Source organism: Onychomys torridus, chromosome 3 (genome assembly GCF_903995425.1).
Source record: "Onychomys torridus chromosome 3, mOncTor1.1, whole genome shotgun sequence".
Classification (NCBI taxonomy): Eukaryota; Metazoa; Chordata; class Mammalia; order Rodentia; family Cricetidae; genus Onychomys; species Onychomys torridus.
Window position 1 is genome coordinate 137,058,614 of NC_050445.1, and position 22,610 is coordinate 137,081,223.

The window sequence follows — 22,610 nt, forward strand, 5'->3', positions numbered from 1 at the left end:
CACATTTAGCTCCTCTCTGTGCCCACTTTTTTTGTCCTCATAGTTTTAGTAAGCTCCTATGCTTTTGACCTTATCTTTGTCTTCTGTTCCTTCATCCTCCATCTTTACTCCTGGCTCTGAGAAAACAGTACAAGAGATCTGCCTCACCACCTACTGAATCTCTGCTTATCTCTCTTCTCTCTGGCCATGTGGCTCTGTCTACTGTCTACAGAAAAACTGTCCTTTTCTTTTTCTCCTCAACACAGGACTCTTTGCTGCCAGGAACTCTGCCTCACTCTTTACTCCAACTGGATATGCAAAAATCTCCTTTATTCTCAGTCCATTGCTCTGGAAACTCACTAGGCTTGAAGGCAAGGGATGGTCTGAGCTTCATCTGCATAAGAAACAAAGCTATGCATCTAGAAGCTATGCCTCTGAAAGGACATTTTACCTTAGTTCAGGGGCTTCAGGTGCCTAGCAGGTGGTCTAGTAACTGTTCTATTCCTCCCTTGTACTTCAGTGCTTTGTTTGGAGCTGGCCCTATCTTTGGATGTAGCTAAAAGGGGATGTTTGCAAAAGGCAGATACCCAATTCAAATGCTAAAAAGGGAGCAAGGAGCTCAGAGGCAGAAGGCCCTGCCTACATGACCTTATCCAAGTATTTGTCCCAGCAGGATGCTCACACATACACATTCTATGGGAATTAAGAGCACAAGAAGTTCATAATGAGGAGCAGGTGAATAATAAAACTTAACAACACCAAATATTGGGTCATAAATGGCTTCCCACTAGAAAGAGCTTTGAAATTGCTGGTATACCTTTAATACACAACTGAATCTCCATAATATATTCTTGTGGCCTGTAAGAATAAACAAAGGAAATGAATCATTTAGAAGACCATAGTATATTAAACCATCAATTATAAAATATATGTATATCCATCACTCTGAGAAAATGCACCTAAAAATTATCATATACCTTTCCGATGCTTAGAACCATTCAGGTATGCCATATTGAGTAGGAAGTGAGGCAGTCTTACATGGAGTAGACTACTAGACTGCTACATGAAGTGGACCATAAAAGTCATAAAATTGTCGTATGGTATTTTGGAGATGGGAGTTCAGAGACAATTTCAAATATGCTCAAATTTCCAGTAACACACAGACATTGAGGTGTCATGAGGCCATGATTTGAGCTGGGTAAACAAGACGACAGAAAAACTTCATGTGTGCACTGGAGTTCTGTTTACACTCTTCTCTTTCTATCGCTCCTTTGAAGGACTCAAAGGGAAGGGGTGGCATTAGGTCACTCTCCTTGGTGATAGTGTTAGATCACACTCATAGTGACCATCTCAGAAATAACTAATTCATGTGCTCACTTTCTGTACCTCACATTCTCACTCTCCCAGCTCATCAGGAGTAGCTGAAGTGGATGTGACAGTCCCTGACACCATCACTGAGTGGAAGGCTGGAGCCCTCTGTCTGTCCAGTGACACTGGACTTGGCCTCTCCCCTGCAGTGTCTCTCCAAGCCTTCCAGCCCTTCTTTGTGGAGCTCACGATGCCCTACTCTGTGATCCGTGGAGAAGCCTTCACACTCAAGGCCACCGTGCTGAACTACCTCCCTACATGCATCCGGGTGAGGACCTTTCTGAGTAAAGCATGACCAGGGAAGAGGGAAATTAGAGTGTATAAACTTTAACTAAGAATTAACGAAAAGAAGGAATAAAGGGAGGAAGGGATTGTATTGGAACCCTCAACACTGGTTCTAAATGCTTAAAAGATTCCCAGACTCTAGCTACATATACAACAAAGAGTTGTTTAACAAGAGGGATACTACATGAAATATATTAGATTATTTTGCCATTATTGAAATAGTGCTTACTGTACTGACAGACATAGATAGTCCATGTGGCCTCTGGATACAATCAGAGGATATGGTCAATGAAGATTTACTATGCTGTTATTGGGATAATATGGCATACTGTGCTACAATGGATTTTCTTTTGTTAGAGGTAGATATATACTTACATATAGTAGTTAAAAAATCTAGTACAGTGAATATATCTTTGACATAAAAATGAATTAAATAGAAATAGATAAATTTATAATTCCTTCTCTACTTATTTGTGTAGATAATACATAGATGATAGCTAAATAAAATTCTAGGCATGTATGTATGTGCATATGAAATATATGCAAGCCTTCTGTGTCACCTTATGTGACATTCTAGGCACATGAGTTCCAAAAGCTCCTACTCTCTTTTTAACACAAATCCCCTCCACACCCTTTCACCTACCTCCATCCACACATAATATGTTGTCCTCCTGTGGTGACATCTTTGATATTTCTCTGCCATGTGGGGCCACAGGTCAGTGTGCTGCTGGAAGACTCCCCTGACTTCACAGCTGTCCCAGTGGCAAAAGACAAAGATTCTTACTGCCTCTGTGCCAATGGGAGGCATACCACATCCTGGTTGGTAACTCCCAAATCCTTAGGTGAGTGAAGACTCTATAAGGGGACTCTGTGCAGAAAGACTGAATGCAGGAAGGTTTCTTTAGTTACTTTCTTCTCATTGGACCCTCAAGCTCTGGGTCATGACTAATCTGGCCCATGCTTACCACCTTCTTTAACACAAAACAAACCCTTGAACTGCTGCTCATCGAACTGAGGATACTTTGCAGATCTAGGGGTTTGGAAGGTGCCAAGTTCCTGGCACAACTGGGCTCAGCTCTGTGGGCCATGTGTTTCAGGGAATGTGAATTTCTCTGTGACTGCGGAAGCACGGCAGTCCCCAGAGCCTTGTGGTTCTGAGGTGGCCACTGTTCCTGAAACTGGGAAGAAGGACACAGTTGTCAAAGTCCTGATAGTGGAGGTGAGTGACATGTGCTGAGAAAGGATCAAGGATGACTGTGTTTAGATGAAAAAAGGAAGATAATAATGTGTGATCTTAGGATATCTCACAGCAAGTGGCAAGCTCATACTTTAGATCAGTGTGTTCTGTCTTCTTTCCTCTTCTTTTTACTGGAGCCTGGAGGGGATGGGCTATGCCAGTTTATCTTCCTAAGCTTGACTTCTTTCTTCTGATCCTATATTTTGTCTTTATTATCTTTCCTTGTTACCTTCTTTTTGACCTGGCATCCCCAAATTCTCAAACATTTATGCCATTCTTGATATGGTGGAAAATTAGGCCATCTAATTCCAGTCCTGGCCCTAAATTAGAGAAGCTGTCACCCCTCACCACCATAAAAAATATCTCCAGCATCTTTGTATTTACACACTCAGTAATTTCTCATGTCTGGACTTTCTATCTTTTTGTCAAGCCCGAAGGAATTAAGAAAGAACATACCTTCAGTTCACTGCTCTGTGCATCAGGTGAGTATCCTTCAAAACAGTAATAAGATAATAACTTACATCATCTACTTGGATCTCTCACAATAATTCTCTAAGAAAACCTAAAAAAGAGGAAAAACACTGAAAATACCTTGGGAAAGATCATGTTTGTTATGTATTAGATTATAAATAAAAACAAATGTTTTATGGCCAAATAAAGTCTATATATAAGCCATGCAGAATCATGATGTGGACCAAACATAATATTTCTCTTTAATAGTTGTTTCTATGACTTGTTCATTCATCCATGCTCCTCACTGGACACACTATTGCAAAAGGAATATAGCAAAGTGTCACAGAAGGGGAGCTTGCTGTCCCCTGTGAGGGACCAGCACATACGCAGAGACTGTCCACTCACAGGAATGACCACATGACCAGCACCTGCACCAGTGAGTGGAGGAGTGCTTGTCCAAGATGTATTTGTCCAAAGAATAGTGAAACTGGAACAATAGCTTCAATTTAATGTACAATCCATTATCATATGAAAATTAGGAAAAGAGATGAAATAAAGCAAATTTCTTTTTAAAAGAGATAAACTAATGTAACAGTGACTAATACAGTGTGTAGAAGAAAATCATCATATAATGCTAAAAGTCTTTAAATGTTTTTCATGGAAGGAAGTGCATGAACGGGGTTACTGGAGATTAATTTTTTAAAAACCAAGGACAAGGTAACAAAAACTCTATTCTTCCCATTGATCAATTCTGGTTCTCCTAATATTTATTTCTTACAAGGCAATCTGGCCATCACCCCTGCCATAGGAAAGCATTCCATGACAGCAGCATGGGAGTGATCAGTGAAACCTCCTAAGGCCACTCAGAGGGACCAGGAATAACAAAGGCCATCTCAGAATGTATCCATTTACTTATATGACCTACTGGAGGTTAATTCATACATTGTCTTATTTTAGGTTTTCACTGCTGAGATAAAACACCATGACCAAAAGCACCTTGGAGAGGAGAGGTTTATTCATCTTACACAGACACAGTCCATCATGAGGGGAGTGAGGACAGGAACCTGCAGGCAGGAACTGAAGCAGAACTGGGGAGGAGCACTGCTTGCTGGCTTGTCTTCCCTGACTTGCTCAGTTTGCTTTCTTATACACCTGACAGGACCACCTGCTCGGATGGGGACCACCCACACTGGGCTAGGTCCTGCCACATCCATCATTAAAAAGAAAATGTCCCAAGACCTGCCTACAGGCTGAATTTATGGAGGCATTTTCTCAGTTGGGATCCCTATTCCCATAAAACACTAACTTATATCAAAGTTCACACACACGCACAAAACAAAACAAAGCAAAGCAAAAAAAGAAAAAACAAAAACAAAAACAAAAACAAAACCCATAGCAGAGTATACCTAAACCAAACTTCAACCAATAAACATATTTTCCTATGTTTATTAAATAATCTAGTAAGGCTTCGATAGGAGACTCAGAAATTCCTTAGGGAGATGCTTTGTATCAATCCAATCAGTGATGACAGCAAATGCAATAGATCTTGGCAAACCAGTAATAACAGGAAATGTGGATTTATGATATTTACAACAAGATCATTTTTCTAGAGAGGCAAGAAGTCAAAGCTTAAGGCACAGTTCTAAGTATCTGACCTTAGGGCACTTTAGAAGTTCTGAGAATAAAGATAGTCATCTACCTGTTTGTTTTGTTTAAGATGCCGGCATATCTGAAAAATTGTCCCTGATGCTCCCATCAGCAGTAGTGAAAGATTCAGCCAGAGCCCATTTCTCTGTGTTGGGTGAGTCATTCCATCCCTGGAGGATTAGGACAATGGTCACTACAATATTTACTGGGTTCCCAGCACAACTCACCCTTAAAATTCCTTCACATCGTTGGGAAGTGATTCTATTAAAGATGTTATTTTGTTCTTGAAGATAATGGTTGTTCTGTCGGATGTTACATCTCTCATTTGCAGGTGATATTTTGAGTTCAGCCATAGAAAACACACAAAATCTTCTCCAAATGCCCTTTGGCTGTGGGGAGCAGAACATGGTGCTTTTTGCTCCTAACATCTATGTACTGAAATATCTGAATGAGACCCAACAGCTGACTGAGAAGATCAAGTCAAAGGCCATCGGCTACCTCAATGCTGGTCAGTAAGGCTTAGAAACTCCACTTTGTTCTTGTGAATGGTCTCTCTAGTCATGGGCTTAATACTGGAGGGGGAAAGCTGAGCAGGGTCCACAGTTGGTCAGTCCTCTAAGCCAGAGAGTGTGAGGGCCTCTGTGGCTTCAGACTGACATCCTGTCCTTCTCTGAGCATCAGTTTCTTCAAAACACACCCAAAGCCTTCCATTCCAGGCTATCAGAGGGAGCTGAACTACAAACACAAGGATGGCTCCTACAGCGCTTTCGGGGATCAAGGCGGCAAGAGTGAAGGAAGCACTTGGTAAGAGAAGTCCACTATGTGTCAGGCTTGCTCCACTCGGTCCTCATGGCAACTCTACATGTATCTAATGTCATGGGATACAGCTGATGCCAGGGCTTGAGACACACATGTTTGAGGTATCGGGAATCCTAAGTACAGAACTGAAATTGTCTCAAGGCTCATCTGCCTTGAATCTGTGCCGCCTGTTTTACTCAATTCAATATGCTGACTCTTCCATTCCTCTACAGGAGCTTTCATCAGTATATACCCAGCTATGTATTGCTGAGCATCCAAAGATGCTCATAACGGAGTCTTTAAAAACTGATACCACTCTTCATATGGCCTTGCATTGCATAAAAATGTGTTCTTGAGATAAAACACACAGACATTACAGGTGAAAAATGACATAGAAACAGTAAGTAAGCCAAGGAGAGAGATGTACATTTTGAGGCAGAAAACATGTGGCAGGCATTTTAGAAGAGAAGGTTTTTTTCTGATCTACAAGAGAAAATCATCAGAAGGCTAAGATGAGGGTGCAGGTGTTAGGGAAACAAAACAGGAGAGTGAGTGATGCAATGAGGAGCAGAGCATGGAAGCAGCTGGACCACACTGTGGTGTCGACATCCAAGAGGACCAGGGATGGAAGACTACTTTGAAAGAGCAAGAGACACTGTCAGCTTCATGCGCTCAGAGACCCTTAGACTGATCACTCATGAGTGTGGTCCAGATCCCCAGAAACCCCTGTGTGAAGGTCCTGCATCAGAACAAAAGCCTTCATCTCCCCACTCTCCCTCCCCATCAGGCTCACAGCCTTTGTGCTCAAGTCTTTTGCCCAAGCTCGAGCCTTCATCTTCATCGATGAAACACACATCACCCACGCCTTCACCTGGCTCTCCCAGCAGCAGCAGGACAATGGCTGTTTCAGGAGCTCTGGATCACTATTCAACAATGCCATGAAGGTGACATATTCGGAATAACTTATAAGCATGATGACGTAATAATAACATCTGAAAGTCAGGCAATACCATTGGGATGTACAAACCATTAGGCTGAGAATGTACCTTTTCATAATGGGGATATAAATGAGAAATTCCATTAAATACAGAGGATTGATTACAAGCAGGGAAGACATATTTAGTGGATTGCTTGCTGTATACTTTATCTATTTTATTCCTTTTGATTACAGGGTGGAGTAGAAGATGAAGTGACTCTGTCTGCCTATATAACCATTGCCCTTCTGGAGAGTTCGCTCCCTGACACAGTAGGTGACACATTGCTACTCCTTCTTCCTAAAGTAGTGTAAAGTTTATAACTTCCTATCCTCTCTAAAGCCAAATGGCAGCTTTCTTTTTCACAAGATTTTTGCATTTGTAATATTCCATTACTGAGCATCTACCTGCTCAATGAAATCCTGTCTACAAGAATCAAGTCAAAACACGTCCTCTAATACTGTCATTATTAATCTGTATTTAAATGGAATATAGTTTATAAAAGAAATGTCTCCCAAAAGATAGAGGATAGACAGATGATCAATGACAGAAGATAGGAAGAAAGAAGGAAAGGAGGGAGGGAAGGAGAGGGAAAGGGAGAAAGAAAAAAAGAAGAGTGGAGGGGAATGGAAGGATTCATTTGAAAAGCATAAATGTCTACATCCTCCATGGTTCTTCCAAGGCCTGCTAGGACACTTTTTCACATTGCTCAGGATTCATTGTTCTGCCAACAGCAACCTGTTGTCTCCAAAGCGCTGACCTGCCTGGAGTCATCCTGGAAGACAATAGAGCACAGTGGAAATGGCAACTTTGTGTACACCAAGGCACTGCTGGCCTATGCTTTCGCTCTGGCAGGGAACCAGGACAAGAGAAATGAAATCCTAAAATCACTTGACACTGAAGCTGTAAAAGAAGGTAGGGATGTGTGTGTTATTGTGTTCGTCTCTAACCAGTTCCAGTGACGGGGAAACAGAGGAATATACAGTGTGTGGAAACAATATTACATTTTAGTTCCGTCTCTGTAGCACACTGAGGTTTCTCCTTGGACTGACACATTAGGAAATTAGCCTTTCTTCTGTACACAAACACCTTCTCTTTCAGTGTTTTCTCCTAGGGTGACCCAAATCAACAAATGTAAGATCACAGTAGAATGCACACAGTTCCACCTACCATTACAAAGGGAAATGTAGCTAAAACTTAACTTTCCTCTCTGATACACATAAACCTGTCTATAAAGACTATAAAGAACAGGAAAAAACAAAGGATGCTTCAAGGTTTTGCTCCTTCAACTGCAATTCTGAAGCCAATGGGAAACTTCCCTGAGTCATTTGGACTGAACACTGAACAAGTGATGTTTTGTAGGGTGTGAGGGAATTAATGAATGAAAAAATCATGTCTGCTCTTGTCTTCTCACCAAATCTGCTGGAGCATCTCTGAGGGTGTAGTTTAGTTAATACCTTAGGAATTTCTGTCTTCATATCTTTCTCAGTCGTACACTATCATCCCAACAGCAGATTTTTTTACTGGTAATAATAAATCTGGAGATATTGTGAGTGAAAACTTTAAAACCTGCTACAACTTTCTTCTATTTCCTTCTTTCTGGATAGAGACATACGATCATTCATTGGCTACTCACACATCTAGTTATTTCTCTATTTTTACCCTAAGACAACTCTGTCCATTGGGAAAGAGCTCAGAAACCCAGGAAATCCGAGAGGTATCTGTACAAACCACAGGCTCCCTCTGCTGAAGTGGAGATGAATGCCTATGTCCTCCTCGCTCTCCTCACTGCCCAGCCAGCCCCAGCCCCTGAGGACCTGTCATTGGCAGTGCGCATTGTGAAGTGGATCACGAAGCAGCAGAATTCCCATGGTGGCTTCTCTTCCACACAGGTCGGTGATCTTCCTTCAGAGTCGATGCAGTGAGCGGATTTGAACAAGAGATGCAGGATATGAAAAAAGGAGAAAAAAACAAGGACATGTTACTCATGGGTATTTTGAGTCTATAGGAAGTGAGGGATGATACATTCCATAATAAATTCTTCTTGTTCCTGTATTCAGACATGAGAGATCTCTTCCCACCACATTTAGTGAAACAGTCTTAAGTTGCTGAGAACTTCTGACCCAGACCCAAATCTTGATAGAAAACAAAGGAAAAAAACCCTGGAATGTCCAGAATGCTTATATAATCCCTCACCCTAGAATAGCACATAGAATACCTAAGAGATGCTACTTGGACCCAACTGCATCTTTATCATCCTGCTGCTCTTAGGTGAGGCCATTCCCCTTCTCCTGACAGACTCTCCTCATCTTATGTGTGCAGAGATTCCCTCAGGTTTTCCCCCAAGCTAGGAGAACTCCTGCAGCCCTGCTTTATCTCATGACAGCTGGAAACCATCAAGGCTGTACAACATTTGTTTTATCATCTAGTCAGTATAATTCTCATGAGGTGATGTTTTCCAAAATATACATCTACCATAGTGTCTATAAATGATGCTCCTGGTGTTCAGTGCATATATGGCAGAGTTAATCTCCAGAGAGGCATAGTGAGGAGGTCAGTTCCTCTGAAGGAGAATAAGGAACACACAGGAGCCTTCCATGACCCTAGCCACCCTGCTTTGCACTCAATTCTTCCTCTCTTTCACCTCAGGAGGCAGTCTGCACTGAAATGACAGTACAACCCTCACTGCACGTTTCTGTTCTCTTGTTGGGCTCTGCGGTCAGGATAGTATCTGGAGCTGACTTGGAATAAGGAGGGATCCTGTGGCAGAGATCCTCTCTAGAGCGTGGAGTACATCCCCTCAGAGTGTGCTACCCAGGAGCAAGGCGAGGAAGGGCAGCACTAGATCACAGTTTCCCTTTATGTGATAAGATTGGATTGTGACTGGCACTTGGCCATGATGTTGATGTCTCTTCAGAGTTCATCAGTGCAGAAGAGATTTTGGTGATGAGAGCAAGAACGTGATTTTGTTGAAAGATGCTGGGCATCTTCATGGGAATCAAGGATAAAGGAAGAGAAACTGTAAATGCTGGGAGGAAAATCTAAGTTGTATTTATTCTTTGTACTGGTTTGGGGGGATGTGCATATGCCAGGGTGCTCTGTGTAAGGAGAGAAATTAAGTGGATATTTTTGGTTCTGAAATATTTCCTGAATTAAAGTCTAGAGATCAAATAACTAGAGACAAAACCTCATGACACTTTTGTCACAGCCTCGGGAAGAGCCTGAGCCCTTCCTCACTGATGCTCTCCTGAACTTTCATACTCACCCTCACAGGACACGGTGGTGGCTCTTCATGCTTTGTCCAAGTATGGAGCAATTACTTTTGCTAGAAGTCAGAAAATGCCTCTGGTGACCATCCAATCTTCAGGGACATTTTCTAGAGAGTTCCAAATAGAGGACAGTAATCGCCTGTTGCTGCAGCAGATCCCACTACCAGACATCCCTGGGGACTATGACATCAATGTGTCAGGGGAAGGATGCATGTATGCTCAGGTAAGATTCTGGGGAAGTTGTGAATAAACAGCTGGGACCCTCCTTCCCCCAAATGGAAAGTTTCCCTCTGTCTACCTGCACACATTATGTTCAAATTGGGAGAAATCCATCCAAGGATCCAGTGCAATGGAGGTAAAGTATTTCTATTCACTACTTGTCAGACAACGCTAAGATACAACGTGCACTTGGAGAAACAGGAGTCTGCATTCACTCTGCGGGTACAGACAGTACCTCTGACTTGTGATAACCCCGAAGGCCACAACAGCTTCCAGATATCACTAGAAATCAGGTATGAGCCTCTGTCTCTCTCTTGGCTACTACAGTGTTACTTCCTAGAACTCTTCACAGAATGGGTTCAGAGATATCTAAAGCAAGGCCCTTCATTAGGATTTTGCTCTGTCAAAAAATGAATTCTTGACTCCAGCAAAGCAAACAATGAAGAATTGTAGAATTATAATCTCTAGTCTATCTTTGGGGTTTCTTTCTTACCCACTATCATAGTAAAATAATAGATTATTCTTTTTTCCATGATACTTCAATGTGACCTCTTCTTCACCAACAAAGGCAAGCCTTCCTGGTCTTTTAAGATTCCATTCGTCTAGAGGGAAAAAAGTTATTCTGTTCTTCTGACACTAGTCAGAAACTTCATATAAAATATAACCAGCAATGGGTTCTAACTGTAAAAACTGAAGGGATCTTGGATGGAAAGAAGACATCCACAGTGTGACCTATTATCTTGTTCCACCACAGTGTGATAGAATGTAGCTTGTTTTTTTTTACTCTTTAGGGGTCTACCACCCTGCTGCCAAATAAATACATGGAGACTTATTCTTACTTTATGAATGTCCATGCTTAGCTTGGCTTGTTTCTAACAGCTTTTCTAACTTCACTTAAATCATCCCATTTCTCTTTAACTACTTTTTGCCCAGGGTTTTTTACCTTTCTTTATTCTATAAATCTTGCTTTCCTTCTTGTTTCATGGCTGGCTGTGTGGCTGGTGGCTTGGTCCCTTGGTTCTTTTCTTGCCCATAACTCTTCTTGAGCCTAGATTTCTCCTCCTATATTTTCTCTCTGCCCACCAGCCCCACCTATCTCCCTTTCCTGCTTACCCACTGACTATTCCCCGCTTTTGTTTGTTTGTTTGTTTGTTTGTTTGTTTGTTTGTTTGTTTTTCGAGACAGGGTTTCTCTGTGTAGCTTTGCGCCTTTCCTGGAACTTGCTTTGGAGACCAGGCTAGTCTCGAACTCACAGAGATCTACCTGCCTCTGCCTCCCGAGTGCTGGGATTAAAGGTGTGCACCACCACTGCCCAAAGATTTTTTTTTTTTTTTATGTGCATGTATGGCTGTGTGAGGGTGCCAGATCCCCTGGAACTGGAGTTGCAGACAGTCGTGAGCTGTCATGTGGGTTCTGGGAATTGAACCTTGGTCCTCTGGAAGAGCAGCCAGTGCTCTTAACCTCTGAGCCATCTTTCCAATCCCCATTCCCCTCTTTATTAGTCAAATCAGGTGCTTTTGGTGGACAAAGTAACACAGCTTTACAGGGTTAAATGCATGCAACATAAAAGAATGCAACACTTCTTTGCATCATTAAACTAATATTCTGCAACACTGGTGTGTGTGTGCCTCTGTGTGTGTGTGAGAGAGAGAGAGAGAGAGAGAGAGAGACAGAGACAGAGACAGAGAGACAGAGAGACAGAGAGACAGAGAAGACAGAGAGGGAGAGACAGAGACAAAGACAGAGACAGAGAGAAAGACATAGATACAGAGACAGAATCAGGGACAGAAACGGGGAGGATAACTGTCAGTCCTCAGGTTCCACATGTTTTAGGTTTTTGAGATAAAGTTTCTTACTAACCCAGGCTTTATAAGAAGACTATGCTGGCTGGACAACATAACCCAGGGATACCTCTACTTTTAATGAACTCCCAGTTGACATTGTTATGCAGTCTATTTTCAGAATTATTTATATTGACTGTAAAGGCCATATGTTTTAAGGTATGGAAAAATCACGCAGGGCATATCAGGAATTGCTGATCGAGCTCCAAGGAGGCAAGACTCAAAGTATTAAAAATATTCCTTCCATTCCCGTCTCTGGTCTGCAGTTATACAGGGAGCCGTCCATCCTCCAACATGGTGATTGTTGATGTGAAGATGGTTTCTGGTTTCATTCCAATGAAACCAACAGTGAAAAAGGTAGGTAGACCAGATGTTTGGATTTTCTGTAACACCAGACCAGGAATGTGCCAACATCATTGAAATAGTGCCATCTTGAACCAAAGCAGCATTAGTTCTAATTTAACAAAACTGGACTTACATAATTCTAGGTATAGGTGTGGACTGTGATAGCAGCCAGCAGAAGAAATATCAGAAAGAAGTCTGAGTTCATTGAGTTCACAATCTAGCTAACAATAATTTTTAAAGTATAATGAACATGGTCAATAATGATTCAGGGGAAAATTTTATGAAATAGCAAAATTGTAGATGTGGTGTTTGAAGAACTTTGAAAATTAACAAGCTAAGATCAACGGCAGAGTACACAGAAAGATACTTGCGCAGAGATGTGAGGTAAGTGAGTACTATCTAATGCAGGACCAGTTCACCTTCCAACAAAAGTAAAAAATACCGATTACTAAGTCAGGTCATATCCTGTCTGACCCCTAGAGGAGTAGAATTCACAGTCTTCTGCATGTATTTTCATTCTTCTTGGAAAGTCTCCTCCAACTCACGTTAAGGAACTGGTGACATCTCTGTCTATCATATTCCATCCCTCAGTTCATTTGCCTTCTTCACCCCCAAGGCCTTTGCCTTTTTAGTAACACGGTGTTTTCTCTCATTCCAGCTTGAAAGATCAGAGCACGTGAGCAGAACAGAAGTGAGCAACAGCAACGTCTTATTATATGTGGATCAGGTGAGGGTCATTCCTGACTCCCCAACTATGTCTAGTGGACAGTCCTTGGTTTATGTAGGTCAGGTAGGGGTCCTTACTGCCTCCCTAGCTATGTCTAGGAGCACAGTCTTTGGTTTAGGTAAGTCAGGTGAGGGTCCTTACTGCCTCCCCAGACATGTCTAGGTAGGTCTTGTGGGGAACATAAGGCAGGAGAAGATCAACTCTAAAGGAAGTGTTTTAGGGGGGCATCTTCCCTCAGCTCATACTAGATGATATTTTACATTCTCTTTCTCTGGCCTTGGACATGGCTCAACATTAAGAGCACTTACTGCTCTTGAAGAAGATCAGAGTTCAGTTCCTAGAACTTACACCAATTCAGAACTGCCTGTAGCTCCAGTTCCAGGAGATCTGATTCCCTCTTTTGGCCTCCACTAGTATATACATGCACACATACACAATAATAATAATAACAATAATAATAAAACAATAATAACAATACAAACCTTTAAATTCTATTTCCACATTGCTGGCTTTCCTGGTACTTATCATAGGGTCCTAAATCAGCAGGTCAAAGGGCTTACCTCTCACAAAGGACAAAGCCCTCTATCACACCTTAAGGAGGGAAATGGATTTTGGGAATAGTTTAATAGACCAGAAAAGTTTCCTATACTCCCAGGAGCCTCTACTTCAGTTCCTCACATCTCTACTCTAAAGTCCAATCACCGTCCACATATGTGAGCAGTTATAAACACAGTGACTGTGAGGTTAAATGCTATCCATGCATAACTGTTTCTCAAATACCAAGGACTGAGTGATGCTGAAGAAAAACAGTGGCCACTACTGTGATTCTGGATTATTTTTCTCCCTTTGCCAGGTGACCAATCAGACACTGGCCTTTTCCTTTGTCATTCAACAAGACATCCCAGTGAGGAACCTGCAGCCTGCCATTGTGAAAGTCTATGACTACTATGAGACAGGTGAGCAAGGGATTAGGAAGTGCCCTAAAGCAACTTGAAGTTTTCTCCTTTTTTTTTTTTTTTAAGACTGTTTCTCAATATGCAGTCCAGGCTGATGTCAAACTCTCAATCCTCCTGTCTAAGCCGGCAAAATGCAGATATTACTTACAAGTATATATGTATACCATATATATATATATATATATGATCGCACCCAGTTTTTAAAACCATTATTTTTCATACATTGACACATTACATAGGCCAGACTGGCCAAATCTGCTCTTAATAAAAGAATGTGCATATGACAAACATTTATAAGATCTCAAGTTTATTCACCACTGATGTCTTGTTCCTACCTGTTTGTCCAAACAATCATATGTGACCAAACATGTCTAAATAACTCAAGGGACCAAACATTTGACAAAGAAGTATCTGTAGGTGGATAGACACACAAATCTTCTTCTGAATACAGCAACGCAAAGATGAAGAATTACACAAAGAATTATAGTAGGAATAAAAAATGAGAGAGAATTGGAGCCTGAGTGGTCATTGATAACCAAAGAGAGAGAGCAAAGCCAGAGCTGGAGAATTAAATGGGGGTTTTCTGTGCCAAATGTTTCACAATAGAAGAGTTCAAGAAATACTGAAGGAATAAATCAGAACTATAGAAAGGCATCTGAGAGGATACATGTCTCCATGGATCACTCCCTGTATTCTGCTTAAGCACAATAGAATAAGCACACTTCAATATTCTCAATAGGGTGAATTATTCTGGTATTGTTGCACATTTGCTTATTTATTTCTTAAGAGGATGGCATGCCACGGTGCATGTAGAGGTCAGAGGGCAATGAGAAGAAATGGTCACTCACCCTCTGCCATGTGGGTCCTGAGGACTGAACTCACTGTGGTCACTAAGCATGGCAACAAGCGCCTTTCCCCACTGAGCCATCTTGCCAGCCCAGGGTAAAGGTGTCAACCACTGGCTTCAAGGGGAATATTTCCTTTGCTTGGTTTGTCTGATGTCCCCAGAGAGAAGACTTTTCAGCAATCATCCAGGTTCTGATGGAGGAAACTGGTCTGTCCTAACACATCAACTGTGCTTCACAAAGTGCTCTAGCATCCAAACTCCCATTCTCAGTTTTTTCTCCATGTCTTTCAGATGAAATGGTTTTTGCTGAGTACAGCGTTCCCTGCAGCTCAGGTGAGCTCTTAGTACTCCTTGCCACAAGCCTTCCTCTGACCTCTTTCCCTTCAAAGCTACCCAGAACTTTTGTTAGATGTGTGAAAATATAGCATGATACAACTTGAGATTGGCACACTAACCCTGGAATACTCCTCTACCTTCCTTACCAAAGTATATCGTAGCTTATGGTAGAAAATCCACTGGATGCCATTCTCTACCATGGCCAGTTTGCTTTCCTGCAGAAAAACATGCTGTCCATACCCAGTTAGAGTTGAATCATCTGACGTGCTGTTTTCTTCTCTCCACATACACAGAGAAACAAAATTCTTGAAACTCATATCTGAGGACAAGACATTGCTGGAATCTCCAAACCCAGGAACCTTCAAGATGGTGATTTTTGTTGCCTCTGCAATACAAATACTGAACAAGTGTGGTAAATAAATGCATGCTTCTAGAGAGTCTCTGTCTTTGATTCTTTCTTCAATTAATCCAAATTTACTTCATGCTCATTTAGAGCCTTGCTCTGTACCCCATGTTTGCAGTGAACAGAAATGACATTCGAACAGAAGAACATGTGTTGGGAAAATGGGGAACCCTTTACAATTGCTAAATATTACAGACCCTCAGAGGATGGAGATTAGCACATGGCAACCTTTCCTCCATAAGGAAAATCAGGATGGGTATGCTAGTGAACCAAGACTATTAACCAAGCAAGAAGTGGTGATTCAAGCCTGCATTCAGAGCATTTCTGGAGGGCGAGGCAAGAGGATTGCAAATTTAAGAGCAACATATGCTGTCTAGCAAGTTTCATGTGACCCTGGGCTTCATAAGCAGACAGTGTCTCAAAGCTTCAAAAGGCAGGGATTATAGCTCCATGGTAGAATATTTGACCAGCATTTTCTTCTTTTTTAAAAATTTTTTTTCCATTTTATTGAAATAGAATTTTTTTTCCTCATCTAATATATGCAGATTAGTGTTTGCCCTGTCTCTAATCCACCCAGTCTCCCCTACAAACCTCCTCTCCCATCTGGATCCACCTCATTTCTGTCTCTCATTAGAAAACAAAAGGCAGCCAAGCAGTAATGGTGTGTTGTAGTTGGAGAGCTTCTCTCCAGGTTCCACCAAGCCCCTGCGGTCCCACAACCCATGTATAAAATAATCATACAGACACTTATATTATTTAAACTGCTTGGCCATTAGCTCAGGCCTACCATTGTCTAGCTCTTACTCTTATATTTAGCCCATTTCTGTTAGTCTATACTTTGCCACATGGCTTGTGGCTTACCGGTGTCTTTACAAGTTGCTTCTCATGGCAGCGGCTGACAGTGTCTCTCCTCCCCAGCCTTCTACCTCCCAGAATTCTCTTCTCTGCTTGTCCCGCCTATATTTCCTGGCTGGCTACTGGCCAATCAGCATTTTATTTATACAGAGTGATATCCACAGCAGTGTATGACTTGAATCCCATCTGTCGGGAGACAGAGGAAAGCAGATCTCTGTGAGTTCCAAGCCAACCTGTTCTATAGAGCTAGTTCTAAGACTGCCAGGGCTATCAAGAGAAACCCTGTCTCAAAAAACTAAAACACAGAAAAAAAGAAAGAAAATGAGCAAATGAGCAGCCTTCTAAGGGATAATTGCAATATATAACATAATATGATATGGCAATAAAGCAAAACCAACACATCAGAATAAGACAAAACAAACAGAAGAAAGTGAGCCAAGGAGAAACATAAGAAACACCTATAGACACGGAGACCCACTTGTTCACACAGTCAGGAATCCCATAAAACAATAAAAAAGAAGCCATGAAGGACATGCAAAGGACCAGTAGGGTGAAAAGAGAAATATATATATATAAATACAATAAAATAAAAATAACAGGCTGGGAGTGGTGGCAGAAGCCTTTAATCCCAGCACTCAGGAGGAACAGGAAGGTGGATCTCTGTGAGTTTGGGGCCAGCCTGGTCTACAAAGCAAGTGTCAAGACAGCCACAGCTACATACAGAAAGAGCCTGTCTCAAAAAAAAAAAAAATTAAATTAAAAAAATACAAAAAAATAAAAGAGATAAAATTTAAAAGAAAAAAAAGAAAGAGCCCTGACATGACACCGTGAGACAAGGAACTGCTAATCATGCTGTTGAGTTCATTTCCTATTGACCATCAACTGCTGGACATTCAGCCTACTCTTAAGAGTGGTTTTCTTTGGTGAATATACCCAGGAGGAAACTAAATTTTCATTTGCAAGTAGTTATCAATCAGAGGTTGCTTCTGGGTTAGGGGTGGAAGTGTGTGTCCACTTCTCCCTTCATCTCTAGGATTCCACTATTCTGGTTCAGACCTATGCATGTCCTATGCATGCTGCCACAGTCTCTGTGGGGTCATATGTGCATTTTGACCTGCATTTTCAAGACTGTCCACTGTAGTCAGAGTTTTCTTGTCCCAACCACCTAGTCCCAAATAACTGACTCAGAAACACAATATTAATTATAAATGTCCAACCAATAGCTCAGGCTCGTTACTAACTAGCTCTTACAATGTAACCTGTTTTTATTAATCTATGTGCTGTCCCAAGGCTCATGGCTTTTACCTCTATCCCATTTTGTGTGTCCAACTCACTCTCCGTCTAGCTGACCATTCCCCTCATTCCGACCTTCCTCATCCCATCATTCTCAGTTTGGCTTTCCCACCTAACTTTATCCTGTGCAGCTATTGACCAGTCAGCTTGTTTACTAACCCAATCATACTGACACTTATTCACACACTGTACAAAAAGATAATTCCACAGCAGTAAATTCAATTTCCATCACACGGGGAAAAAAGAGCTAATACATCTGGATGGAAACACTTTTGCAAAGGAAAAAAGAATGGCCTCTAGCTCCATTAAAATAGAGCTTACTAAGAGGAGTTCCATGTTGAAAATGGCAATGATAAATCTGTGAAGTTATATAATGGAAGGTGTTGTGGTTTTGAAGCAAAATGTCCCCTACAGGCTCAAGTGTTTGAGCAATTTGTCAGTTCCAAGCTGGTACTGTTCTGTGAGGTTGTGAAAGCTTTTGGATACGGGTCCTAGATGGCAGTAGGGGTGAAGCTTGGCAATTCTGGCCCAGTCAAGTTTTGTCTGCTTCTTGATCCATATACTATGAGAAATCCATTTTGTAAATTCTTGTGTCTTGGACATAAGCATTACTAGCCACTATGCTTTCCCCATCATGATGGCTTGTATCTCCTTCACCTGAAAACAACCAGCTGATGACCAGATGTTTAAACACATAAGCCCTTGGGGGCATTTAAGATTCAAAACCTACCAGTTAGTTAGTATCTTAATTAGGGTTTTCTATTGCTTGTGAGGAGACACCATGACCACAGCAACTCTTATAAAGAAAACCTTTAAATGGGATGTCTCGCTTATGGTTTCAGAGGTCAGTCCATTATCATCATGACAGGCAGATGTGGTGCTGGAGCTGAGAGTGCTACATCTTGCAGGCAACAGGAAGTCAACTGACTGTCACATTGAGTGAAGCTTGAGAAAAGGGACCTCAAAGCCCACCCGCACAGTGACACACTTCCTCCAACAAGCCACACAGTCTAATGGTGCCACTCCCTTTCAGGGCCATTTTCTTTCAAACCTCCACAGTTAGCCTGTTGTTCTGAAGCCTGTGGCAAGGCAGCATGTCACAGAGGAAAGCCATTCCCTTTAGGAGTAGCACTCAAAAGAGAGAAAGAAAAGGACATAATTCCCCCAGTGACCTTCCTTGCTCCCATTGGTCAATCCTTTTAAAAGTCCCACCACCTCCCAATCATACCACAGGCTGAGGGCCAAGCCTTTAACACATGGGCCCAGCTCTTAAGGCCTTAGTTCCTAATGTGTGGCCTTTTGGGAGGAGATGGGAATTTTAAGAACTTCATGGTGTCCTCATAGAGCTGGTGGGACCTGGCTCCTGCTCACTGGCTTTTTTCTTTCATACTCATGAGGTAAGTACTTTACTTAGCTTTGCTTTGGTTGGTTACTCACTGTGACCTCTGTGCTCCCTCGCCACAGGACCTAAAAGAGCAGGAACAGTCAATGACTCAACCTGAAAAGTTCCCCTGTCTAAGTTGATTGTGGCAGACAACTGGTGCAGTAACAAAGGCTGTCTTAACAAAGACACAACGGCAATAATTATTTATGCCACTATGAGACCGGAGATATGGGTTGAGATTAATTTATCAAGGGTTTATTTTATTGTAGAAGCTGGTGGGATCATTTAAAAGCAGGGGTTATGAGACTCATGGTGGTGGCCCATGCTTTAAGTCCCAGCTCTCAGGAGGCAGAGGCAGGTGGAACTATGTGTTCAAGGCCAGCCTGGTGTACAGGGTGAGATCCAGGACAGCCAGGGATACACAGAGAAACTCTATCTCAGAAGAACAAACAAACAAAAAACAAACCCAACAAAAAAGGCAGTGCTGTGTAACCAATGTGGTGTAGGATAACAACAATGGCGGCTGGAGCTGTGTTGGGAAGGTCACAACTGGTCTGTCTCAAGTAAACTACTTCTTGAAACATTTCTATTTAATTTTTAGGGAACCAAAATTGGTTGGGACAATACAATAAGTTCTAGAACAAAATTAAATTCTCCTGAGAGATTTTAACAATAGAAATTAGACCCAGCTGCCTATGCAATTTTTTCTCTTCTGGACTCCACTTCTGTAATGAGACAGGGTCAACAGCGTGTTTCCAGAGTCATTATGCATCTTACTTTGAGGTGGAATTAGGAATAGGAGACTATTCAATCTAGGCTACATGCAGGTGACTGGGATTTAAAGAATGAATGCTGTTATGAGACACGTATGAGCAATGCTGCATGCATGGCTCAGGTTCTGTGCATCCTGTTGTAGTTTAGTGTGTGTTCCCTGTTTGCTCCTGTTCTGGTCACAGTAGCTGATTCCTTTTTCCCCCAGCACAGTAATGGAAGATAACCAAGTTACCACAGGGTGGCAGCAAAGGTCAAAATGTAAGTACTGCTCTTTCATTAACACCATATAAGAAAGTAAGAAATGGACAACATGCTCCAGTGGACGGCCCCATGCCCACATGACAGCTCTGACTGGACTCAGTGGACTATAGAAGAGGAAAATCTAAAGGAAGAGAAGGAAGAGGAGAAGGAGAACATGATGTTAGGAGAGGAACATGAGGTGGATGATATGATCAAAATATATTGTATAAATATATGAAATTCTCAAAGGATGAATAAAATAAAATGGCCAAAAGGAAGAGAGACAAGGAAAGGAAAATAAGTGTGGAACGATAAAATGATAAAAATAAAGTATCTAGTGTAATATTTGATTCTCTTTAACCTACCAAAGCTGAGGGCAGACTCATGGGGACAGAGGAACTAAATTCCATACTGGAACAGTGGTCCAGCCCATGGCATTGCTGGACAGGAGTCAGGACCTGTAGCTTCAGGAAATGCTCCTTCCAACTCCATGACTTTTGGTGACTAGTTGACCTGCTGAAATGCAGACATAGTTTTCAAATTAGGTCCCTGGGCTTTTTCTGAAAGGATACTAATTGTGTGGGAAAGCTCTACCCTCATGATCTAATTTTTGCCCAAAGACCTCCATCTCTCGATACCACCATGTCGGGAATTAGGACTTCCAAATACTGAGTCTGTGACAGTTTTGGGATCATAATCAACAGCAGAGTCACAGTGACAGAATAATGTGATTCCCACAGACACACTGAATCAGCTATTTACATATAACTAAACCTACTGAGTCCTCCCTTGATTTATATAAACAGAAAAGTTCATGTCAAGTATATAAAACTCTAGACTGAATTATAAAGACCATCAAAGCCAATTCCCAGACATAAGCCAGTGTACAGAGAAGGGAGGCTGACATCCTTGAGGAAACACCCTGGTGACCCCAAACATGTACTCTGTCAATGTTTCTTCATTAAAAGGTCCTCAAACCTTTATCAGGGTAAGTGTACACTCAGGAGAAAGCAGTAATTAGATCCTTAGAGAACACTGGATGCAGACTTTAACATGACACTAGTTCCAGGAAACATACTATATCACTGGAGCCCTCTAGTAAAAGGAGGGGTGTGCGGGTGTGGAGGTGATAATTAGGAAATATCTTAAAAGATTAAACTCCAGCAAAGTGGAAAGTCTAGAGGAAATAATAAATTTCTAAGCATGTACATGACTGATAAAGTATATGCATTCTAGGCATATGTATAACTTACCAAGACAACATCAACAATGTACACAGATCTAATGAAATGATCCACAGGGGATAGTTATTAACAACCATGCCAATTGTGCTGATTAAAATGTATGAAACCAAGACCAGACTCATGCCTCAATGTCCCTTGGTGCCAAAGCTCAGAGTATAGGATTTTTAAAGACAAAAGCCACAATTACATCAGTGTCTGAGTGGGAGTCAGAACAACATCCGTCTTTTTGCAGGACTTGGTGGTATCTTGCAGACACCACATGACAATTATTTTTGGTGTACACTTCCCCTTAGTTATTTTAGTTTTATATGTTAGCCAGCTCAAACATCAATTATTTTGGTTAATAGGGCTGGACTGTGGTTGGGTCACAGACAGACTCAAAAACATTGCCAAAGAATATGTGGCCATGGGGGTTGGGAGGTTGGAAGGCTAAGGAATGTGGAGGTAGAAACAAAAATATCTTGTCCTGTGTTTCCCTAAGAATTGTAATATTTTTTTATGTCTATGAAAATGTCCCTGGGATTTTGGTTGAAGTTGCATTGAATCTGTACATTTGTTTGGGTTTAGTTTGGTTTGGTTTTGGTAGGAAGGTTATTTTCACAATAGTAATTCCTCTAATCTGTGAGCACTGAAGGTCCTTCCATATCCTGTCTTCCTTGGCTTCTTCGGTGTTTTAAAGTTTTCATCATGGAGAGTTCTCACCCCCTTGGTTAGGTTTATTCCAAGGTTGGTTTTGACTGTTGTTATTTTTTGAGGTTGTTGTGAATGGAATTATTTCCCTGATTTCTTTCTCTATGTGTTTGTCATTATAATATGGGACAGCTGCTGATCTTTGTGTGTTAATTTTGTATCTTGCCATTTTACTGAATGTGCTTATGAGTTCTAAGTGTTTCCTGCTGGGGTCTTTAGTAACAGATCATCTGAAAATAGATACACTTCAATTTCCTTCCTATTCATATCCATTTTGCTTACTTTTCTTGTCTTATTGCTATAGGTCAGAGTTCCAGCACTATACCGAATAAGAATGGGGGAAGTTGACACCCTTGTCTTAATTTTAATGGAAATGCTTTGAGTTTTTCTCCATCTAACATAATGTTAACTACAAGTTGGTCATTTACAGCCCTTATTGAAATATG

General features: G+C 41.5%; 1 protein-coding gene across 1 annotated transcript in view; it reads left to right on the forward strand.

Annotated features, from left to right (window-relative positions):
- Positions 1–22,610, forward strand: part of LOC118580271 (murinoglobulin-1-like) — a 91,831-nt gene that overhangs the window by 64,171 nt on the left and 5,050 nt on the right. Inside the window, exons 19-35 of the mRNA XM_036181943.1 lie at positions 1,387–1,615; positions 2,348–2,474; positions 2,730–2,851; positions 3,300–3,351; positions 5,040–5,123; positions 5,301–5,477; positions 5,686–5,773; positions 6,555–6,711; positions 6,939–7,013; positions 7,476–7,656; positions 8,410–8,633; positions 10,015–10,233; positions 10,395–10,522; positions 12,337–12,427; positions 13,074–13,142; positions 13,996–14,098; positions 15,237–15,289. Coding sequence (XP_036037836.1) covers positions 1,387–1,615; positions 2,348–2,474; positions 2,730–2,851; positions 3,300–3,351; positions 5,040–5,123; positions 5,301–5,477; positions 5,686–5,773; positions 6,555–6,711; positions 6,939–7,013; positions 7,476–7,656; positions 8,410–8,633; positions 10,015–10,233; positions 10,395–10,522; positions 12,337–12,427; positions 13,074–13,142; positions 13,996–14,098; positions 15,237–15,289 — 2,179 coding nt within the window. The remainder of the gene's footprint in view (positions 1–1,386; positions 1,616–2,347; positions 2,475–2,729; positions 2,852–3,299; positions 3,352–5,039; positions 5,124–5,300; positions 5,478–5,685; positions 5,774–6,554; positions 6,712–6,938; positions 7,014–7,475; positions 7,657–8,409; positions 8,634–10,014; positions 10,234–10,394; positions 10,523–12,336; positions 12,428–13,073; positions 13,143–13,995; positions 14,099–15,236; positions 15,290–22,610) is intronic.